The 22,088-nt window shown below is 45.5% G+C and overlaps 2 protein-coding genes and 1 pseudogene across 20 annotated transcripts in view; all 3 read left to right on the top strand.

Moving 5' to 3' along the window:
• The window catches only part of LOC106599549 (fibroblast growth factor receptor substrate 2-like), a 6,681-nt pseudogene extending 5,242 nt beyond the window's left edge, over window positions 1–1,439 (top strand). Inside the window, exon 2 of the transcript XR_014392831.1 lies at window positions 1–1,439. This exon is cut by the window's left edge and continues 835 nt beyond it. The product of XR_014392831.1 is annotated as a fibroblast growth factor receptor substrate 2-like (transcript).
• A 2,360-nt stretch (window positions 1,440–3,799) lies between these two features.
• LOC106599773 (N-acyl-phosphatidylethanolamine-hydrolyzing phospholipase D) lies at window positions 3,800–8,744 on the top strand. 16 transcript variants are annotated; one of them, XM_082977978.1, is made up of 10 exons: window positions 3,838–3,935; window positions 3,970–4,074; window positions 4,437–4,514; window positions 5,023–5,306; window positions 5,563–5,616; window positions 5,973–6,155; window positions 6,354–6,730; window positions 6,902–7,051; window positions 7,472–7,586; window positions 8,420–8,744. In XM_082977978.1, exons 4-10 carry the CDS (start codon window positions 5,046–5,048, stop codon window positions 8,621–8,623), a joined length of 1,344 nt encoding a protein of 447 aa, XP_082834104.1. In that variant the 5' UTR covers window positions 3,838–3,935; window positions 3,970–4,074; window positions 4,437–4,514; window positions 5,023–5,045; the 3' UTR covers window positions 8,624–8,744. The 16 variants fall into 16 exon arrangements, with proteins under 16 accessions (XP_082834105.1, XP_082834092.1, XP_082834104.1 ...); XM_082977979.1 differs by lacking the exon at window positions 4,437–4,514 and having other exon boundaries at window positions 3,800–3,935; XM_082977974.1 differs by lacking the exon at window positions 4,437–4,514 and having other exon boundaries at window positions 3,842–3,935; window positions 3,970–4,142.
• Window positions 8,745–8,798: 54 nt separating this feature from the next.
• LOC106598358 (N-acyl-phosphatidylethanolamine-hydrolyzing phospholipase D) lies at window positions 8,799–20,140 on the top strand. 3 transcript variants are annotated; one of them, XM_045722444.2, is made up of 6 exons: window positions 8,799–9,038; window positions 12,485–12,673; window positions 12,962–13,160; window positions 14,089–14,738; window positions 16,766–16,880; window positions 19,397–20,140. In XM_045722444.2, exons 1-6 carry the CDS (start codon window positions 8,929–8,931, stop codon window positions 19,523–19,525), a joined length of 1,392 nt encoding a protein of 463 aa, XP_045578400.1. In that variant the 5' UTR covers window positions 8,799–8,928; the 3' UTR covers window positions 19,526–20,140. The 3 variants fall into 3 exon arrangements, with proteins under 3 accessions (XP_045578400.1, XP_045578402.1, XP_045578401.1); XM_045722446.2 differs by lacking the exon at window positions 8,799–9,038 and adding an exon at window positions 9,397–9,516; XM_045722445.2 differs by lacking the exon at window positions 8,799–9,038 and adding an exon at window positions 9,740–9,919.
• The last annotated feature ends 1,948 nt before the right edge of the window (window positions 20,141–22,088 follow it).

Here is a 22,088-nt window from a genome sequence, read left to right as displayed (position 1 = left end):
AACTACGTCAACACAGAGAATGTAAATGTCTCGCTCAGCGCCAAACTGGACTCTGCGCGGATCCTTCCGCGGGGGCGGGACTCTAGCGGCGTCTGTTTGACTCCCACCGTCTTTAACTTTGACTTCCGGTCGGGGCGATTGGCGGGTGGACCGTGTGGTTTGGGGTTGGATCCCCTGAGGCAGCTGAACTACATTGAGTTGGAGATGGAGAAGGGTTCAGACTCCAGTGGGCCACAGACACCCAAGACCCCCACCACTCCCTGTGGAGTCGGCCTGGGCAGTCTCTTCCTCCCCCCCTCAACCCCCACACGGCGGACCGAACTGTATGCCATGATCGACATTGAGCGCACGGCGGCCATGTCGAGTCTTCAGAAAGCACTGCCCCGTGACGATGGTACCTCTAGGAAAACCAGACACAACAGTACTGACCTTCCTATGTGAACTTCTCCACGCCCTACCATACCTAGCCTACCAAGCACTGTCTGGATCTCAAATGGAACCCTATTCCCTATATAGTCCACTACTTTTGACCAGGACTATTCATAAAGTGTCTCAGAGTAGGAGTGCTAATCTAAGATCAGTTTGACCTTTTTAGACAATAAGGAATCAGATGACCTGGACGGGGGGGGGATCTGATCCTAAATCAGCCCTTCTACTCTGAGATGCTGAGTGCATAACGACCCAGGGCCCATAGGGTTCTGGTCAAAATGAGTGCATAACGACCCAGGGCCCAGAGGGTTCTGGTCAGAATGAGTGCATAACGACCCAGGGCCCAGAGGGTTCTGGTCAAAATGAGTGCATAACGACCCAGGGCCCAGAGGGTTCTGGTCAGAATGAGTGCATAACGACCCAGGGCCCAGAGGGTTCTGGTCAGAATGAGTGCATAACGACCCAGGGCCCATAGGGTTCTGGTCAGAATGAGTGCATAACGACCCAGGGCCCAGAGGGTTCTGGTCAAAATGAGTGCATAACGACCCAGGGCACAGAGGGTTCTGGTCAGAATGAGTGCATAACGACCCAGGGCCCAGAGGGTTCTGGTCAGAATGAGTGCACTACGTAGGGAATAGTGTTCCATTTGGGACGCAACCACTGTGGTCGTCTTCAGTTTCACCTTCAATCTGACCCTTGTTGATGTTGTCATACTTTGTTATACCTCCAAACTGAATGAAAAAAACAACAACATTTGAAGCCAGAAGGGCTGTAGATTTGTTGCAATACATTTCAAAAACTGATTTTAAAATGTCTTATTACTTCACAAGGAGTTACACTGTGTACTGAAAGTAGCCTGGGCCCACATCTGTTTGTGCAGTCTTTGTCATGACAAGGAGTGGCATGATGGCACAAGCAGACTGGTACCCAGGCTATACTGAAAGCTTACCTGAAAGGGGAGCGACGGTAGACCAGGTACACACCAATATAACACTATTTTATTCCTGAGGTCATTTGATACCTAATTAAAGAAGGAGTGAAACACCTTGACTTCTAGCCTGGTCCCAGATCAGTCTGTGCTCTTGTCTACTCCTTTGCTGTCATTGTCAGGCCAAACAATGAGTGACAGGGCGTTGGCATGACGCCACAAACAGACTGGTACCCAGGCTACCTTTTATTCCAAGTGCCTGTGTAAGTTTAGCTTGCGGTGATGTGCCAAACAGCGAGGTCTCTTTGAATGACGGACCTCCTCACCAATCTCTCTTGGTACGAATCCTTTATAGTGCTGATCATAAACTGAAATGGTGTTAAAGTCAACATTCATGTCGGTATTTGAAGCTACCAGGGTTGGGCTCAATTCCATTTCAATCCCAGTCAATTCAGGAAGTACACTGAAATTCCAATTCTAGTCAATGCTTTTCAATGAGGAAAATGTGGAATTTGGTTTACTTTCTGAATTGACGGAATGGAATTGACCCTAAGCCTGGAGTCTTCAGCCGTGTCTCGGGGTCGACGTCTTGGTACCACAGTCACTTTAGCCACTACTAAGTACAGACAGATGGTGTGTATCTATAAATGACAAATGATGATGGCCACAATGAAGCTGTAATAATGTGTTTGTTCGTGCTGGCTGTACTGAAAGTACCCAAATCATACCGTTGGTATTCTTGTGTGACATCATCATGTTCCAGGTTCCTTCCATCAGGGTTGGGGTCCAATTTACTTTACTATTCAGTCAATTCACAAAGTCAATTGGAATTTCAGTTTTGCTTCCTGGATTGACAGAACTGAGAGGGAATTGACCACCACCCTGCAAACAATAGTCAATTTGTACAGGGCTCCCTGGTGGTGGTTGTAGAATGTCTTAGTTCAGTCTGAATTTTCCTTCCAAACGTTGTTGTGAACGAGGAAAACAGAAAAGCACAGTGTTTACCACACGATGCTGTCCGTCAGCCATGTTTGATAGGAGGACTGTGGGATCCAACGGTTCATCTTCTGTTACCTGTTCTCTCATTGTATCATATTGTACAAATCATTATTATTGTGTTCTAACTTGCATTATATTTTTTTCTACCTACATTTTAAAAGAGTTCATAAACTATAGGAATTGTACAAAAAGTAGTTTAATAGATATTGTTTATTAAAGAAAGGAACTGTTAGTGGAAAAAATGTATTATTTGCCAAACTCCTTTTTTCAATTCTAGAATGTAAGGATTTTCCCAGAGTTCTAGAATGTGATGATTTTCCCAGAGTTCTAGAATGTGATGATTTTCCCGGAGTTCTAGAATATGATGATTTTCCCAGAGTTCTAGAATGGGTTCCATTGGTTCCATTTACGATGTAAACATTCCTTATTTCCTCTGTTTTGGTCTCAGACCACCAGACACTATAAAGAACTATGCAGTGAGTGAAACAATTCATTACTCACTGGGCACAGACGTCAATTCAACATCTATTCCACGTTGGTTGAACGTCATTTTGTTGATTCAACCAGTGAGAGCCCATTGGGTCTTCTGTTTAAAACATAATGACTTCATATTGTATGGACTTTACATTGGTGGGGGGGAAACATAATGACTTCATATTGTATGGACTTTACATTGGTGGGGGGGGAAACATAATGACTTCATATTGTATGGACTTTACATTGGTGGGGGGGGAAACATAATGACTTCATATTGTATGGACTTTACATTGGTGGGGGGGGAAACATAATGACTTCATATTGTATGGACTTTACATTGGTGGGGGGGGGAACATAATGACTTCATATTGTATGGACTTTACATTGGTGGGGGGGAAACATAATGACTTCATATTGTATGGACTTTACATTGGTGGGGGGGAAACATAATGACTTCATATTGTATGGACTTTACATTGGTGGGGGGGGAAACATAATGACTTCATATTGTATGGACTTTACATTGGTGGGGGGGGGGCGATTTTGATATTTGCATTTTTCTGTTCTGGAAATATGTGTTTACCAGAATGTTAGTATATTTTGACCAGAGGAAAAACCATACTGTGTATTTAGATGTCTTCAACATTGTTCATACATATTCCATCACTGCCAACAACCCCCTATGTTTTGTAGCATGGCAAAATAATAATAAAAAAAATGGAACTAAGTGTTGTCTCTGCTGGTTTGTTTTTCTATTTGTGTCATAATTATCATTGATGGCTTATTGCTTCGGTTTATCTTGTATTTTAGCCCTCACACACTGTACTGAAGTAAGGAGAGGGACACCTGGTGGTAATGGAAGGGACATGCAGTGCAACTGTCTACCTAGTGACGCAATAAGTGTGTGGCAATCATTTATATGGACAGACTTAATTCTGAGTAATAAAGTGCAATGAGGAAGAATTGTCTGAAACAAAATGCTTTAGGGAGAGCCCCGCAGGACTGGCTGGTCTTACCGTACATAAGGAGGACATTGTTAAGAGGTAGTCTTAGCTCGTCTCTAATCCCTGCAGGAGAGAACTCTTCACTGGACCAGGATAAGGTGAGGAGAGAACTCTTCACTGGACCAGGATAAGGTGCAGGAGAGAACTCTTCATTGGACCAGGATAAGGTGCAGGAGAGAACTCTTCATTGGACCAGGATAAGGTGCAGGAGAGAACTCTTCATTGGACCAGGATAAGGTGAGGAGAGAACTCTTCATTGGACCAGGATAAGGTGAGGAGAGAACTCTTCATTGGACCAGGATAAGGTGAGGAGAGAACTCTTCATTGGACCAGGATAAAGTAAGAGATGATTCCCAGTCAGGTTGCACATATCTGATATCTGCATTAGAACGTTTTATAGACATGCATAGATGTGTGTTCATTTTGAGGGGTTCAGTTTTAGTTATGTTTTCTATAGTTATATCTTACTAATACCACATATGTTAGTATTGATATATCATTGGTATAACAGGAAGCTTGAATCATGTTCAATGTTCAAATCAATTGATTTATTGTAATCCATTTGAAGTTTTCAAAATGAATTAATCATATTTACACAGCATCTGTGAATCAATCCATTGTGGTTGGGTGATATGAGTAATTGCCCTTTGAACTCCAGGAAAAAGTTTTCACACAAGGTGAGACTTACCTAAGTTATAAGGAAACTGGTAGCAAGTTTACAGGAACAATAAGAAACAGTTGTTGGCCCAGATTATATTATAGGCTAGCAAATGGTTAAGTGACCTCTATTGTTGCTATCTTGCATGACTTTATACAGTGAGGGAAAAAAGTATTTGATCCCCTGCTCATTAAAATGCAAATCAATTTATAACATTTTGACATGTGTTTTTCTGGATTTTTTTGTTGTTATTGTGTCTCTCACTGTTCAAATAAACCTACCATTAAAATTATAGACTGATCATTTCTTTGTCCGTGGGCAAACGTACAAAATCAGCAGAGGATCAAATACTTTTTTTCCCCTCACTGTAGAACAATTACCTTATGCGTCCAATTTCCTGGTATGGGTTTTCAGCTCTACATTTATGCAGCACCTGTCTGAAAAATCTGTCCAGTTGACTCACAGAACTTCTGTCAAGAGATATAGCACCAGAACAACTGCAGAACTTGATGTTGTGTCCTACACAGACCAGAGGAACAGGGACGAGGCCATGGCAGAGCAGGGGGAAGCCCAGGGGACAGGAGAGGAACCACGACCACCCAACACGCCATCCCTGGACCACCGGGGGACAGGGGGGACGTTCCGGGAGGGTCAAGATGTGGAGAAGGGAGAAGTCATAACCAGATCCACGAGGGAGAAGAACGGTCGCTTCACCAACCCCTGGCCCACATGGCACTACCCCTCCTCTGCCTCCCTGCTCCGGTTCTACCTACTAGATAAGGACCACAGTAACGTACCCCGCTCCAAAGAGGTACGAATCCCATCTTTAACATATTGGCTTTTTGCCTTGTTGTTGCTTGTTCATTCTACATCCTATTAGTAATTTGCATAGAAATGTATCCTAGTAGATGATGCATGACAACCCCATGAAATGATATTTATTTAGACATCAGATGAATTTCAACCTCAGACAAGGAGTTGAAGTGCTTTCATCAAAGGTGTGCTGAATCCTTTTCAGCCAGGTATTTGTTGTTACTTACCAAGCGTTTGTGTGTCCCTGTGTTGAGGAGTTGGACTGTGAACTTCCCCTGTTGGATCCTTACTTCATCCAGAGCCCCGAGGTTTGATTTCATGTTGTTGTTTCTTGTTGATCTCTTTTAGTCTGAAATACTGTTCCCAGGGGTCCATGAAAACAATAGAACAATTTAACAATAATATAACCTACACATATATATAACATAAAAGCTGGTTGAGAGAATACCAAGAGTGTGCAAAACTGTCATCAAGGTAAAGGGTGGCTACTTTTAAGACTTTCAAATCTAAAATATATTTTGATATGTTTAACACTTTTTTTTGGTTACTACATGACTCCATATGTGTTATTTCATAGTGTTGATGTCTTGTAGAAAATAGTAAATATAAAGAAAAACCCCTGGAATTAGTAGGATATATATATATATAAAACATAACACCACAGGTGTCAGGAGCCGTGGGGTCTGGTCTCAGGGTGACCTGGCTGGGCCACGCTTCAGTCCTGGTAGAGATGGACGGCCTGGTCATCCTCACTGACCCCATCTTCAGCCAGAGGGCATCTCCCTTCCAGTTCATGGGGCCCAAGAGGTTCAGGGGCCCGCCGTGTACAGTAGATCAACTACCCAAGGTGAGGTGCCTCCAAACACTTGAGGGTGTGTGTGTGTGTGTGTGTGTGTGTGTGTGTGTGTGTGTGTGTGTGTGTGTGTGTGTGTGTGTTTGTGTGTGTGTGTGTGTGTGTGTGTGTGTGTCTCTCAAGGGTTAAAAAAAGATGAAAACACATTTCCGTGGACTTTTCCAGTTGATAAATAAAGTGTTCTTCTTCCAGGTGGATGCTGTGCTCATCAGCCACACACACTACGACCACCTGGACGTAGGTTCAGTTAGCAGCCTCAATAAGCGCTTCGGCGCCGAGCTGCGTTGGTTTGTCCCTCTGGGACTCCAGGGCTGGATGCAGAGCTGTGGCTGTAAGAACGTGATAGAGTTGGACTGGTGGGAGGAGAGCTGTGTCCCTGTCCCCAGCCCTGTCGCTGTCCCCAGCCCTGTCGCTGTCCCCAGCCCTGTCGCTGTCCCCAGCCCTGTCCCCAGCCCTGTCGCTGTCCCCAGCCCTGTCCCTGTCCCCAGTGGTGTCAGCCAGGATACAGTGATGTTCGTATTCACCCCAGCCCAGCACTGGTGCAAGCGCACCCCAACAGACGATAACAGGTTGCTTTCCTTACTTTACAGATAGCTGCTTTATTGAGGAAGTTTTACTTTCAATGACTGTGATATGTGGTTGTCTTACCTACCTTAGTTGAAAGCACAGACTGTAAGTCGTTCTGGGTAAGAGCATCCACTAAAATGGCCTAAATGTGAACAGTTTCATGTGAATAACAGGGTGCTGTGGGGTAGCTGGTCTGTCCTGGGGCCCTGCAACCGCTTCTTATTTGCTGGAGACACCGGCTACTGCTCGTCCTTCCAGGAGATAGGGAGGAGATTTGGTCCATTCGACCTGGCTGCCATACCCATCGGTGCGTACCTGCCCAGGTATGAAACTAGTGTAGAGCTGTCCTGCCCAGGTATGAAACTAGTGTAGAGCTGTCCTGCCCAGGTATGAAACTAGTGTAGAGCTGTCCTGCCCAGGTATGAAACTAGTGTAGAGCTGTCCTGCCCAGGTATGAAACTAGTGTAGAGCTGTCCTGCCCAGGTATGAAACTAGTGTAGAGCTGTCCTGCCCAGGTATGAAACTAGTGTAGAGCTGTCCTGCCCAGGTATGAAACTAGTGGAGAGCTGTCCTGCCCAGGTATGAAACTAGTGTAGAGCTGTCCTGCCCAGGTATGAAACTAGTGTAGAGCTGTCCTGCCCAGGTATGAAACTAGTGTAGAGCTGTCCTGCCCAGGTATGGATGGACACTGTTAACCATCCAGATCCAAATTCATCCATCCATATATTGTTATTTCTCTTTAGAGATGTAATGAAGTCACTGCATGTGGACCCAGAGGAGGCTGTGGAGATTCATAAGGACGTTAAGGCCAAACACTCCCTGGCTATTCACTGGGGGACCTTCGCATTAGCTCATGAGGTGAGCATTCTATATATTCAGCCATTATATAAGCCTACATCCACAATATATGTTGGCCTTCAAAATTCATCTCCTCCATCATCTCCCCCCTCTCCTTCTCCCCCCTCTCCATCTCCTCCCTCTCCTCCATCTCCTCCCTCTCCGTTTCCCCCCTCTCCTTCTCCCCCCTCTCCATCTCCTCCCTCTCCTCCCTTTCCGTTTCCCCCCTCTCCTTCTCCCCCCTTTCCATCTCCTCCCTCTCCTCCGTTTCCTCCCTCTCCATCTCCTCCCTCTCCGTTTTTCCCCCCTCTCCGTTTCCTCCCTCTCCATCTCCTCCCTTTCCAACTCCTCTCTCTCCTCTCCTCCCTCTCCATCCTCTCCAATTCCTCCCTCTCCATCCTCTCTCTCCTCCCTCTCATCCTCTCCAACTCCTCCCTCTCATCCTCTCCATCTCCTCCCTCCATCTCCTCCCTCTCATCCTCTCCATCTCCTCCCTCTCCATCTCCTCCCTCTCATCCTCTCCATCTCCTCCCTCTCCATCTCCTCCCTCTCATCCTCTCCATCTCCTCCCTCTCCATCTCCTCCCTCTCATCCTCTCCATCTCCTCCCTCTCCATCTCCTCCCTCTCATCCTCTCCATCTCCTCCCTCTCCATCTCCTCCCTCTCATCCTCTCCATCTCCTCCCTCTCCATCTCCTCCATCACATCCTCTCCATCTCCTCCCTCCAACTCTTCTGCTCTCTCTCTTTCTCTATAATCTTCTTTCAACTCATTTTTTTACCCAATGCAAAGGAAAGCGCCTAGTTAATATTGTTCATATTTCCCTTTGTATCCCTCTCTCTCTCTCTCTCTCAGTATTACTTAGAGCCTCCAGTGAGACTCAGGGAGACCATGGAGAAGAATGGGTTGAATGTGGAGCACTTCTTTGTCCTGAACCATGGAGAATTCAGAGTGTTGGGGGGGAGAAAGAGAAGGAGGGGGCATTTGAATGACCAGTGTGGGCTACATTGCCAGAAGCTGCAATATGAAAGAGTTTGGATTTCTGACAAAGAAATCTAAGCTTTGCATTATAGCATTTGCCTGGTAAAAGGGCACTGATGTACATATTTGCAACTTTAAAAAATAAATCTGTTTTTAATGCCAAGTGATATTGATTGCACTATTAAATTCATTTTACCAACATGGCTGTTTCTTTAAATGCGTGACCAAGGAAGTAAGGAAGTAGCTCATTTACTGTACACCAACTGTCAAGAGTTCCTGTTGTAAACACAATAACGTTACTAGTTTGATGTTTCTATAATTGTAATCTAAGCAATTATGGTTAGGCCAACTAGACCAAGTCAACTAACTAACGCCTTCCGACTATGGCTGCTTCCAAGTGCATCTTCACTCCACGAGTTTGGAAAACTCCACTTTCCAGGTGTATTCACCGAGCCGCAAGTGTTCTGAACACAGCGAAGGGAACTTTGTCAAGGTAATTATTTGTCAGCGTACAAAACAACTTTTAAATAGGGTTTCAATGTGTATTCTTTTAAGTGCACTTCTCATTCAACAGAAGACGAACTACTCGGTACTTCTACTCCGGTGGCTTCACTTGCTACAATGTATCCACTTGTGGCTTACTTACGTAAACACGCCAAATTGGTTAAACAGGGCCATGTTCGGTTGCCAAACGTTCTCGAACGTTGCAGATAGAAATGTCCGGAATAGAGCTGATGTGATTCCTTATTCTACATGTCAGGCGCATGTTTGTTTTTACATAGAAATAGGCTATCTGAACGTTCCAAAACGTTGCGTCATGCTGAACGCGCCCCAGTGCACTGTTGTGCTGACGTGTTACATTCACTTTGTACTGTAACTTGTCAACTTGGGCCTTGTCAATAAATATTTATGTTTGGAGCTTTCAGCTGCTAGTTGGTGTCTTCGCTCACTTGGGTAAAGCTCTCCAGTCTGTAAGTGCATTATTATAGGATTATTACGTGCACCATTGACCAACGGTCTAGTTTAGATATTCCGCCAAATAATGTTTTAAGCTATTTTTAGACGTATTTCATAATCATATTTTCATTGCAATTGCAAATGAATGGGCAGTTTCGGCACGTAGTTTCTTGCATCGAAAAGAGGAGGATTTTAATAGGCTAGGCTGCTGTAATTTCGTCACATGGTAGGGTTTTTCACCGACGTCAGAAGCCTTGCCTGGTAGGCTCGTACCAGTGCGTTGTGGAACATTGGCCGTACTTGCAGGGCACTTTTCCCACACAGTTCTGCGGATATCTCGCTGTAACAATATCAGAAGAAATGTCGCGCCACTGACGGATTTACAAGTCGCCCTTGACTTATTCTAGACGTTTTCAGGTAGTATTTTATTGACTGCGTTGTTGTGACTGTGACGTAGGCTGACCGTTCAAGCTGCGAATGATCGATTGTCTCCGTTGTTCTGCTTAGTTCACCACATTCCTTCTCTCTTTTAGGTTAGTCAATAGAAAGAACCCTATCTGTTTTTATTATCGCGATAAATCTTCTCGATATAGCAGCAATTCTTTCTAGTGATCCGTTTGTTTTGTTCTTGGTCGGATCAACAAAGAAACATTTGTTGTACTTCTCTGGTGGTTTATTATGGGTCCATTCAAGCCATTCAATAGGCCAATACGTGCAACAGAGCTCCACAGTAGGCAACGTGAAATGTATAGAGTGCGGACGTTGTAAGGGGACTCCGTAAATAGGACTAGTGGCCAACTACACAGCGCTTCTACTCTACATTTGTCACTATAGGGCCTAGGTGACAGCTATACAGTAGCCTCTTCAGTCTGTATTTACACCTTCAAACAGAAACTACTGTGAACAGGGTTGACACAGGAATTGGGTTATTTCACCTTTATTTAACCAGGTAGGCTAGTTGAGAACAAGTTCTCATTTACAACTGAGACCTGGTCAAGATAAATCAAAGCAGCGCGACAAAGACAACACAGAGTTACACATGGAGTAAAACAAACATACAGTCAATAATACAATAGAAAAATCTATGCCTTCCCTGTAGCTCAGTTGGTAGCGCATGGTGTTTGCAACGCCAGGGTTGTGGGTTCGATTCCCACGGGGGGCCAGCATAGAAAAAAAATGTATGAAATGAAATGTATGCATTCACTACTGTAAGTCGCTCTGGATAAGAGCGTCTGCTAAATGACTAAAAATGTAAAATGTAAATCTATGTACAGTGTGTGCAAATCTAGTACGTTTAGGGACGTAAGGCAATAAATAGGTGATAGTAGCAAAATAATTACAATTTAGCATTAACACTGGAGTGAAAGATGTGCAGATGATGATGTGCAAGAAGAGATACTGGGGTGCAAAAGAGCAACAACAAAAAAATAACAATATGAGGTAGTTGGGTGGGCTATTTACAGATGGGCTGTGTACAGGTACAGTGATCGGTAAGCTGCTCTGACAGCTGATGCTTAAAGTTAGTGAGGAAGATGAGTCTCCAGCTTGTGATTTTTGCAATTTGTTCCAGTCATTGGCAGCAGAGATCTGGAAGGAAAGGCGGCCAAAGTAGGTGTTCGCTTTGGGGATGACCAGTGAAATATACCTGCTGGAGCGTGTTGCTATGGAGACCAGTGAGCTGAGATAAGGCGGGGTTTTACCTAGCAGAGACTTGTAGATGACCTGGAGCCAGTGGGTTTGGCGAAAATGTAGCGAGGGCCAGCCAACGAGAGCGTACAGGTCGCAGTGGTGGGTAGTATATGGGGCTTTGGTGACAAAACGGATGGCACTGTGATAGATTACATCCAGTTTGTTGAGTAGAGTGTTGGAGGCTATTTTGTAAATGACATCGTTCACCTGTACTGTATTGTAGGCTTCATAGTTCCTGGTAGCAGTGAAGGCCCCATGGAGGGCCCATACAGTAGCTCAGAGAGATGGATTGGCAGGAGGCACATATACACTGATTATACCAGACAGAATATTAGGAACACATTCCTAATATTGAGTTGCCCCCCCCAGAACAGCCTCAACTCGTTGGGTCAAGGACTCGGTGTCGAAAGCGTTCCACAGGGATGCTGGCCCACGTTGACTCCAATGCTTCTCACAGCTGTGTCAAGTTGGCTGGATGTTCTTTTGGTGGTGGACCATTCTTCATACACATGGCAAAACTGTTGAGTGTGGAAAAACCCAGCAGCGTTGCAGTTCTTGACACAAACCGGTGCACCTACTACCATACCCCGTTCAAAGGCACTTAAATATTTTGTATTCACCCTCTGAATGGCACACATACACAATCCATGTCTCAAGGCTTAAAACTCCTTTAACCTGTCTCTTCCCCTTCATCTACACTGACTGAAGTGGATTTAACAAGTGACATACAATAAGGGATCATAACTTTCACCTGGATTATCCAGACTTGTCTGCTGTATTGTGTATGTGTCAGTTAGCATTTGGCAGGCCAGTAACTTCCTCTTCATTTGACTGAGCTGATGCCTTTCCATCTGTCCAGAGATAAGATACAGCTGAAACAATGGACTCAGGCAGTTGTATAGTAAAGGTGCGGTCCACTGTGAGCTAGTCTTGACGGACACTGTGTCTTTATTCAAAGTAGGAACCAGTAAAAAGTAATGTTGTTGACCACGTTATACTATAGGTGCCAGTGAAAGTCATGTTGCTGACATCTCACATACAGTCGGCCTGGTGATGGCTGTTGAGGAGGATTGTTTTGGAACTGTTGCACAGGGTTACACCGTGTCACAATAAACATGCTTTCACATCTGGGATTTCACAAGACGCTGTCGGCCATCCAGGGACAAACCACAGAAATAGACACTAACTGTACTGTGTGCAGGCTTTTATTCATGAATTAATATCTGTGTATTTCCCCCCCAGCATATTTGTAAGCTTTTATTTGTATTTCTTGTTTTATTAACCTCCCTATAGACCAGGAGCCCAACACTGTCCCCCCATGGAGGAGAGCGGAGGAGCAGGAGGAGAGGTGGATGAGAACCAGGTGTTGATGGAGGAGAGGGGTGTCTCTCCAGGAGATTCCCCAGGGACGGAGGAGGGTTCCCCAGCCGTGGTCCGGCCCCGTGACCCTCCCACCTCCACCCTGCAGGACGCAGGGCCTCGGTAGGTATAGACAATGAACATCTTTGCAGTTTTCACATGCACCTTAATGCCATCCAGCTCCTGAAGTTGCAGAATAATATTTCAGTGTTTTTTTGTCTTTATCTTTTGTGATCATCTGTTTCTAACTGTATCGACTCTTTGTGTGTGTGTGTGTATATGTGTGTGTGTGTGTGTGTGTGTATATATATATGTGTGTGTGTGTGTGTGTGTGATATGTATGTTTGCACACCAAATTTCCTGTCTGGACACAATAGGCAGTAAAAACGTTTGATTGATTGACTCCTCCAGGAAGAGCAGCTCCTCCCGGTCCTCCAGGAAGAGCTTCCGTCTGGATTACCGGTTGGAGGAGGAGGTGACTGGGTCGAGCCGGGACAAACATGGCCGCTTTACTAACCCCTGGTCCACGTGGAAGTTCCCTTCCTGGTCCACCCTGCTGCGCTTCTTCCTGCTGGAGAAGAACCACAGTAATGTACCCAGCTCTAAAGAGGTGAGACATTCTGACGTTGGACGTAGATAATAGGTCTTTCTCACTCATTTCAGCTGCCATTTCTAGCACCCACAGCCGTTGTCAAAACGCTTTGCAAAACAAGCCCAGCTCTGATGGAGACCACCACACCTGATAGGGTTCATTGTCAGTCCAACTGTCCACTCTTTATTATAAGGAACTTATTACACATATGCCTAGACCTGTACTCCAACTCCACAGGTTGAATAATCCGTTTTTACTGTACACAGTTCACACCCAACAATTACCTCCTGTCCTGACTGAGCTTGTTCTGTCTGTCCTAACTCCTGAGGTCTGTCATTAAATATCTCCTGAGCACGTCAGAGTTTATCAACTGTGATTTGTAACGCTGCACCTCATGTCCACAGTTAGGTTAGTTCTGGAGGATGCCTCCCATTCCATCGACACTGCACTGTGCTCTGGTAACAACCCAGGGTATTTTTAGATGGCTGTAAATCAATCTCACCTCACGACTCACACTGGCTCTGTTTTCTAGACATGTAGTGGTCAGGAAGGAAGGGCCTAATATTTTAAAGGAAAATGAAACGTCGACTCGACTCTATTTCCAATCATCTTTCTGATAAAGAGGAAAGACGTATTAGTGTTTAATCATCTGTGTTTTGAATTGTTATGCTGATATAACTTCATCAAATGAACCTCAAACAAATCATACAACCAGTGTCATATCCAAACGGAAAAACAAAAATGAGCGTTTTTTTTTTATTGGTTATTTTGTTTGGTGACTTGAAAATGACCGAAGCAGTAGTGAAATGTTGAAAAGAGGAAGAGCTTCCAGTGATGGAGCCTTTCTTACCCTCCTCCTCCTCCTCCTCTGTCTCAGCTGGTGAATGAATCTGAATGAATTGATACCAACAAGCCATATTAAAGTCTGTGTTCTTGTGCTACTCAGGTCTTAGACGAAGAGCTTCCAGTAGTGGAGCCTTGGTTCCTCCGGGTCCCTGAGGCAGCAGACGGCGCCGTGGGGTCTGGTCTCAGGGTGACCTGGCTGGGCCACGCATCAGTCCTGGTAGAGATGGATGGCCTGGTCATCCTCACTGACCCCATCTTCAGCCAGAGGGCATCTCCCTTCCAGTTCATGGGCCCCAAGAGGTACCGGGGTCCCCCTTGTACGGTTGATCAACTCCCCCGGATCGACGCCGTTGTCATCAGCCACTCCCACTACGACCACCTGGACGCGGGCACCGTGACCCAGTTGAACGAGCGGTTCGGTGGGGATCTGCGATGGTTTGTGCCGTTGGGACTCATGGACTGGATGCAGAAGAGCGGGTGTGAGAATGTGATAGAGTTAGACTGGTGGGAGGAGAACTGTGTGCCAGGTCACGATGAAGTCACGTTTGTGTGTACGCCGGCGCAGCACTGGTGCAAGCGCACCCCCACGGACGATAACCAGGTGCTGTGGGGTAGCTGGTCTGTCCTGGGGCCCTGCAACCGCTTCTTCTTTGCTGGAGACACCGGCTACTGCTCGTCCTTCCAGGAGATAGGGAGGAGATTTGGTCCATTCGACCTGGCTGCCATACCCATCGGCGCATACCTGCCCAGGTATGAAACTAGTGTAGAGCTGTCCTGCCCAGGTATGAAACTAGTGCACACCTGTCCTGCCCAGGTATGAAACTAGTGTAGAGCTGTCCTGCCCAGGTATGAAACTAGTGTAGCGCTGTCCTGCCCAGGTATGAAACTAGTGTAGCGCTGTCCTGCCCAGGTATGGAACTAGTGTAGAGCTATCCTGCCCAGGTATGAAACTAGTGGAGAGCTGTCCTGCCCAGGTATGGAACTAGTGTAGAGCTGTCCTGCCCAGGTATGAAACTAGTGTAGAGCTGTCCTGCCCAGGTATGAAACTAGTGTAGAGCTGTCCTGCCCAGGTATGAAACTAGTGTAGAGCTGTCCTGCCCAGGTATGGAACTAGTGTAGAGCTATCCTGCCCAGGTATGAAACTAGTGCACACCTGTCCTGCCCAGGTATGAAACTAGTGTAGAGCTGTCCTGCCCAGGTATGAAACTAGTGTAGCGCTGTCCTGCCCAGGTATGAAACTAGTGTAGAGCTGTCCTGCCCAGGTATGGAACTAGTGTAGAGCTATCCTGCCCAGGTATGAAACTAGTGGAGAGCTGTCCTGCCCAGGTATGGAACTAGTGTAGAGCTGTCCTGCCCAGGTATGAAACTAGTGTAGAGCTGTCCTGCCCAGGTATGAAACTAGTGTAGAGCTGTCCTGCCCAGGTATGAAACTAGTGTAGAGCTGTCCTGCCCAGGTATGGAACTAGTGTAGAGCTATCCTGCCCAGGTATGAAACTAGTGTAGAGCTATCCTGCCCAGGTATGAAACTAGTGTAGAGCTGTCCTGCCCAGGTATGAAACTAGTGTAGAGCTGTCCTGCCCAGGTATGAAACTAGTGGAGAGCTGTCCTGCCCAGGTATGGAACTAGTGTAGAGCTGTCCTGCCCAGGTATGGAACTAGTGTAGAGCTGTCCTGCCCAGGTATGAAACTAGTGTAGAGCTGTCCTGCCCAGGTATGGAACTAGTGTAGAGCTGTCCTGCCCAGGTATGGAACTAGTGTAGAGCTATCCTGCCCAGGTATGAAACTAGTGGAGAGCTGTCCTGCCCAGGTATGAAACTAGTGGAGAGCTGTCCTGCCCAGGTATGAAACTAGTGGAGAGCTGTCCTGCCCAGGTATGAAACTAGTGGAGAGCTGTCCTGCCCAGGTATGGAACTAGTGTAGAGCTGTCCTGCCCAGGTATGGAACTAGTGTAGAGCTATCCTGCCCAGGTATGGAACTAGTGGAGAGCTGTCCTGCCCAGGTATGAAACTAGTGTAGAGCTGTCCTGCCCAGGTATGAAACTAGTGTAGAGCTGTCCTGCCCAGGTATGAAACTAGTGTAGAGCTGTCCTGCCCAGGTATGAAACTAGTGTAGAGCTGTCCTGCCCAGGTATGGAACTAGTGTAGAGCTGTCCTGCCCAGGTATGAAACTAGTGTAGAGCTGTCCTGCCCAGGTATGAAACTAGTGTAGAGCTGTCCTGCCCAGGTATGGAACTAGTGTAGAGCTATCCTGCCCAGGTATGGAACTAGTGTAGAGCTGTCCTGCCCAGGTATGAAACTAGTGTAGAGCTGTCCTGCCCAGGTATGGAACTAGTGTAGAGCTGTCCTGCCCAGGTATGAAACTAGTGTACACCAGTCCTGCACAGCTGTGATTGCTTTTGTACAAGGGTGCCCATACCTCCCCCTGGAAAGCCACTGGGAGTGCAGGTTTTTGTTCCAATCCTGCTCTAACACCTGCTTTATCTAATCAGCTGTTCATCAGGACCTTGATGAACTGAATCAGGTTTAGAACAGGGTTGGAGTAAAAGCCTGCACACCCAGTAGTATTCTAGAAAGAGGGTTGGATCATGGACTGTAGTATTAGATTCCCCTCAACTATATATTCACTTAGAATTTATTAAAGTCAACTGAATATTCACTTAGAATTTATTAAAGTTAACTGTATATTCACTTAGAATTTATTAAAGTCAACTGAAGTTCCCTAAGTTTGTTAAGCCTTCATTAGGCCAAACCCAGAAAACCCAAGTTTGTCCTCCCTCAGAGATGTAATGCGTGGACAGCATGTGGACCCGGAGGAGGCTGTGGAGATCCACAAAGACATCCAGGCCAGACACTCCCTGGCTATTCACTGGGGAACCTTCGCTTTAGCTTACGAGGTGAGCATTAACAGTTCTGAATGGGTGATCGACTGGATCTCTTTTTATAAGGCATTCTGTATGTACCTGCTGTAAAAAGGGGTTTTGGTGTCAATTATCAGTTGTTGGCATCACTCCAAGTGGGGTTTATTTTTGCCTTAATACTAAGTCATGTCACATCAGAGATGTATGGCCTATCCAATGGGATTCTCTGAATCTAATGATCAGGAAGAAGACATTTGCTCTGCCTCCCAGCTGAAACTAGAGACCGAAGGTCACCGAAGGTCAGGAAAACTAAAACTGAGGCTAGGTCCATGGTAATAAATCAATCCTGTCACAACACGTCAACCGCGGATCTGACCTCTGCATTTTTAGACTAGACTCGGTTTAGAGAAACACATATTTTCCATTGTGTCCTTTTGTGTGATGAGAACAAACACGCTGTCAGACACCCCTTCAACCATTCAGCCTAAAGACAAAGGTGGGATTGTTCAGCGTCCCACAATAGATGTGAAAACTCATATTAGGTTGCTTGCTGCTGCGTTGAGTTGAAATCGGCACGTGTTGGGGAATGCAGAGGAATGTGTTTGGTGTTTGCATTAGAAGAACCGTTGATTATCTGTGACATCGTTCAACTTTCCCCTGATGCTTTGGCCTTAGCAGATGGCTTTGTTGGTACAACCGTTCTCCTAAATCCGTGCAGAAAGCAACACACAGGGACATACGAGTTTACTTGTTTATGGAGTCCAAGTAAAGTCTTTGATTACTTTATTTAGTTCATACACATCGCCTCTGTGATGTTGAAACAAGTAGTTTGGTTCCCAGCAGCAGTCATCCTGTTGGCAGGCTTTGAGAGAGAACCTTTTGTCTGTCTGACGTTTCTGCTTAGGGAGGCAGCTCAAAAAGCCTCTCTAGCCTGACATGTACTGTCCACTCCTAAACCCTGGAGTATCTCGCTATCAAGCAAGTGAAATACACTACCGGTCAAACGTTTTAGAACACCTACTCATTCAAGAGTTTTTCTTTATTTTTACTATTTTCTACATTGTAGAATAATAGTGAAGACATCAAAACTATGAAATAACACATATGGAATAATGTAGTAACCAAAAAAGTGTTAAACAAATCAAAATATATTTTATATTTGAGACTCTTTGCCTTGTTGACAGCTATGCACACTCTTGGCATTCTCTCAACCAGCTTCACCTGGAATGCTTTTCCAACAGTCTTGAAGGAGTTCACACATATGCTGAGCACTTGTTGGCTGATTTTCCTTCACTCTGCGGTCCAACTCATCCCAAACCATCTCAGTTTGCTTGAGGTCGGGGGATTGTGGAGGCCAGGTCATCTGATGCAGTACTCCATCACTCTCCTTCTTGGTTAAATAGCCCTTACACAGCCTGGAGGTGTGTTGGGTCATTGTCCTGTTGAAAAACAAATGATAGTCCCACTTAGCCCAAACCAGATGGGATAGTGTATTGCTGCAGAATGCTGTGGTAGCCATCCTGGTTAAGTGTGCCTTGAATTCTAAATAAATCACAGACAGTGTCACCAGCAAAGCACCCCACACTATAACACCTCCTCCTCCATGCTTCATGGTGGGAAATACACATGCGGAGATCAACCGTTCACCCACACCACGTCTCACAAAGACACGGAGGTTGGAACCAAAAATCTCCAATTTGGAATCCAGACCAAAGGACAAATTTCCTCGGGTCTAATGTCCATTGCTCGTTCTTCTTATTGGTGTCCTTTAGTCGTGGTTTCTTTGCAGCTATTCAACCATGAAGGCCTGATTTACACAGCTTCTTCTTGATGTTGATGTTGAGATGTGTCTGTTACTTGAGCTCTGTGATGCATTTATTTGGGCTGCAATTTCTGAGGCTGGTAACTCTAGTGAACTTATCCTCTGCAGCAGAGGTAACTCTGGGTCTTCCTTTCCTGTGACGGTCCTCATGAGAGCCAGTTTCTTCATAGTGATTGATTGTTTTTGTGTATGCACTTGAAGAAACTTTAAAAGTTCTTGAAATGTTCCATATTGACTGACCTTCATGTCTTAAAGTAACTTATTTGAGCTGTTTTTGCCATAATATGGACTTGGTCTTTTACCAAATAGGGTTACCTTCTGTATACCCCCCTACCTTGTCACAACACAACTGATTGGCTCAAACGCATTAAAAAGGAAATAAATTCCACAAATTAACTTTTTAAGAAGTCCCACCTGTTAATTGAAATGCATTCCGAGTGACTACCTCATGAAGCTGGTTGAGAGAATCCCAAGAGTGTGCAAAGCTGTCATCAAGGCAAAGGGTGGCTATTTGAAGAATCTCAAATATAAAATATTTTATATTAAAACACTTTTTTTGGTTACTACATGATTACATATGTGTTATTTCATAGTTTTGATGTCTTCACTATTATTTTACAATGTAGAAAATGGTAAAAATAAAGAAAAACCCTTGAATGAGTAGGTGTTCTAAAACGTTTGACCGGTAGTGTAGATAATAGATGACTGTTTCTGTCTGTGTCTCTCTCAGTATTACTTAGAGCCTCCAGTGAGACTCAGGGAGGCCATGGAGAAGAATGGGTTGAATGTGGAGCACTTCTTTGTCCTGAACCATGGAGAATCCAGAGTGCTGAACGCAGACCAGGAAGTCTTTGAATGATTGGACCAAAATGGTGCCTAAGCCCCTCCCACAAGCTGGAGAAGACTAAACAGCACTGTGGCTTAAAGCATACAGCTGAATCAATGGATCAGCTCTCATCGTCAGCAGTCTGGTTGGTGGTGTACTAGAGAGTTGAATGATGGCCACTATGAAATGAACACCCTGTCCATTTATCCAATGATTGTTTTTCTATGCCAAATGTCTGACGCCAGAACTGTCAACAAGAAACATTTCTGAAAATGTTTTGCTGATGTGTTATCGTATAGCTGCAGTGTCATCAGTCGTGTCAAAGTGATGAATGTGTATATTTTATACACTGGACACAATACACGTCATTCTGCTCCAACTTGCACATTGTTTCTGTGCACAACTACAATTGTATGGCTTCATAGTCCAGCACATTCACCAATCACATTTTGTAGAGTTATGTAACCAAATCTTCTGTAGTCATCGAATGCTGAACAGTTCATGTGTACTACTATATGCTGTGTAATATACTGTATGTACTTGGATGTTACAATAATGTTTTAGTAGGTCTGGAAACACGCTGTTGTCTGTGGGGATTTCACCCTCCTCCGTGTTACAGCTGTCATTAAAACTGTGCTCTCTGATGTACAGACTTGTCTTGTGAGAGGGGGACACTCTTAGGTCATTAGGTAGGGCCAGAGTCATTCCTCAACTTCAACACTTGGTTCTGCAATACTGACCACTTTGGAGTTATATGTTTTTATTTAACGTTAAATGACTGGATTCAATCCATATCGCGTAAGATCTGTATTGTAGCGTCATTTAAATGGGAATTTCTGAATTTCCGGTGACAGATGCAGCGTTTAACCATGAATGCAGTCTCCCGAGAACACGGGAACAGTGCCTTTAATTCTCTGTTGCGCCGGATCTTCCCAGATGGGTTGACAAACCTTACCCACCTTAGGTTATGTGTTCACTACTTGTCTTTTGTACAACTCTCAACGTCAAACATACAAAGAGGTGTGTTTTGAAGTGTGAATAGCCTGTGGCTGAAGGATCTCACCCCTGATTCACAGGGTTGTTGGTTCAAACCAAGACAGAGCCCATGAGTGTGGTTGGGCTGATAGTTGAAAGACAGAGCCCATGAGTGTGGTTGGGCTGATAGTTGAAAGACAGAGCTCATGAGTGTGGTTGGGCTGATAGTTGAAAGACAGAGCCCATGAGTGTGGTTGGGCTGATAGTTGAAAGACAGAGCCCATGAGTGTGGTTGGGCTGATAGTTGAAAGACAGAGCTCATGGGGGTGAATACTTGGGGTCCCTCCTGTGAACAGCAGTGGTTATAGAGAATATCCTCTATTTAAAAACAGTTTTCTTCCATAAACACATCAGGTTACAGTTCAGGAACACAAGGATGGAACCGCCCCCTTCCAGCCAACACCACTCAGACCCCTTCACACTCAGACCCCTTCTCACTCAGACCCCTTCACACTCAGACCGCTTCTCACTCAGACCGCTTCTCACTCAGACCGCTTCACACTCAGACCCCTTCACACTCAGACCCCTTCACACTCAGACCCCTTCACACTCAGACCCCTTCTCACTCAGACCGCTTCTCACTCAGACCGCTTCTCACTCAGACCGCTTCTCACTCTGCCCCCTTCACCCTCAGACCCCTTCACCCTCAGACCCCTTCACCCTCAGACCCCTTCACCCTCAGACCCCTTCACCCTCAGACCCCTTCACACTCAGACCCCTTCACACTCAGACCCCTTCACACTCAGACCCCTTCACACACAGACCCCTTCACACACAGACCCCTTCACACTCAGACCCCTTCACACTCAGACCCCTTCACACTCAGACCTCTTCTCACTCAGACCTCTTCACACTCTGCCCCCTTCACACTCTGCCCCCTTCACACTCTGCCCCCTTCACACTCTGCCCCTTCACACTCTGCCCCTTCACACTCTGCTCCCTTCACACTCTGCTCCCTTCACACTCTGCCCCCTTCACACTCTGCTCCCTTCACACTCAGATCTCTTTTCATTGTGTTTTTGACATTGAGAGTTGCAGAAATCCACACTGAAGTGTAAGAGTTAAGGTTTGAACACATCATCTGTGGTGCAAGGCAGGAGTTCAACCCCAGAGCCACAGACTAACACTTTTGAGTGCTTCTCGTTGTATATTTGACATTGAGAGATGTAGAGTTGTATGCAAAAGTACAAGAGCTAAGATTTAAACTTTGAACCTCTGGGTTTCAGGGCAATGGTTTAACCCCAGAGCCACAGAGTCCCCAGTGCCTGCATAGCCCCAAGCTGGAGCTCTGGATTAATACTGTACCTCAAGGAAAATGTTTGTGTTCAAGGCTTATATAAAGGTCTTTTAACTGATTGTACAATGTGGGGCCAGTTTTGGAGCCTGTAACTGTTGCACCCAGTGGCCAAGGGCTTTATGTCCTACTAACACAACAGTGACTACATGTATGTGTGTGTTTTACCTGGCAGCAGGTCAGTCATTCCCAGTGCCATTTCAGACCGTGGCATCGGCAGAGCTGAGTTTATCTACAGGATATGTTGTCATCCTCTCCTGGAAATTC

This window comes from Salmo salar, chromosome 07, assembly GCF_965601325.2.
Source record: "Salmo salar chromosome 07, fSalSal1, whole genome shotgun sequence".
Classification (NCBI taxonomy): Eukaryota; Metazoa; Chordata; class Actinopteri; order Salmoniformes; family Salmonidae; genus Salmo; species Salmo salar.
This window is presented reverse-complemented; position numbering and strand designations above follow the sequence as displayed.

Excerpts from the sequence above, each read along its gene's own strand:
- LOC106599773 (XM_082977966.1), top strand. The coding sequence starts at position 4,920 with ATGCAGCACCTGTCTGAAAAATCTGTCCAGTTGACTCACAGAACTTCT. Across the intron at positions 5,307-5,562 it reads ACGTACCCCGCTCCAAAGAG|GAGTTGGACTGTGAACTTCC; the intron begins GTACGAATCCCA and ends CCCTGTGTTGAG. Across the intron at positions 7,587-8,419 it reads CCTTCGCATTAGCTCATGAG|TATTACTTAGAGCCTCCAGT; the intron begins GTGAGCATTCTA and ends TCTCTCTCTCAG.
- LOC106598358 (XM_045722444.2), top strand. The coding sequence starts at position 8,929 with ATGGCTGCTTCCAAGTGCATCTTCACTCCACGAGTTTGGAAAACTCCA. Across the intron at positions 9,039-12,484 it reads GCGAAGGGAACTTTGTCAAG|ACCAGGAGCCCAACACTGTC; the intron begins GTAATTATTTGT and ends ACCTCCCTATAG. Across the intron at positions 14,739-16,765 it reads ATCGGCGCATACCTGCCCAG|AGATGTAATGCGTGGACAGC; the intron begins GTATGAAACTAG and ends GTCCTCCCTCAG.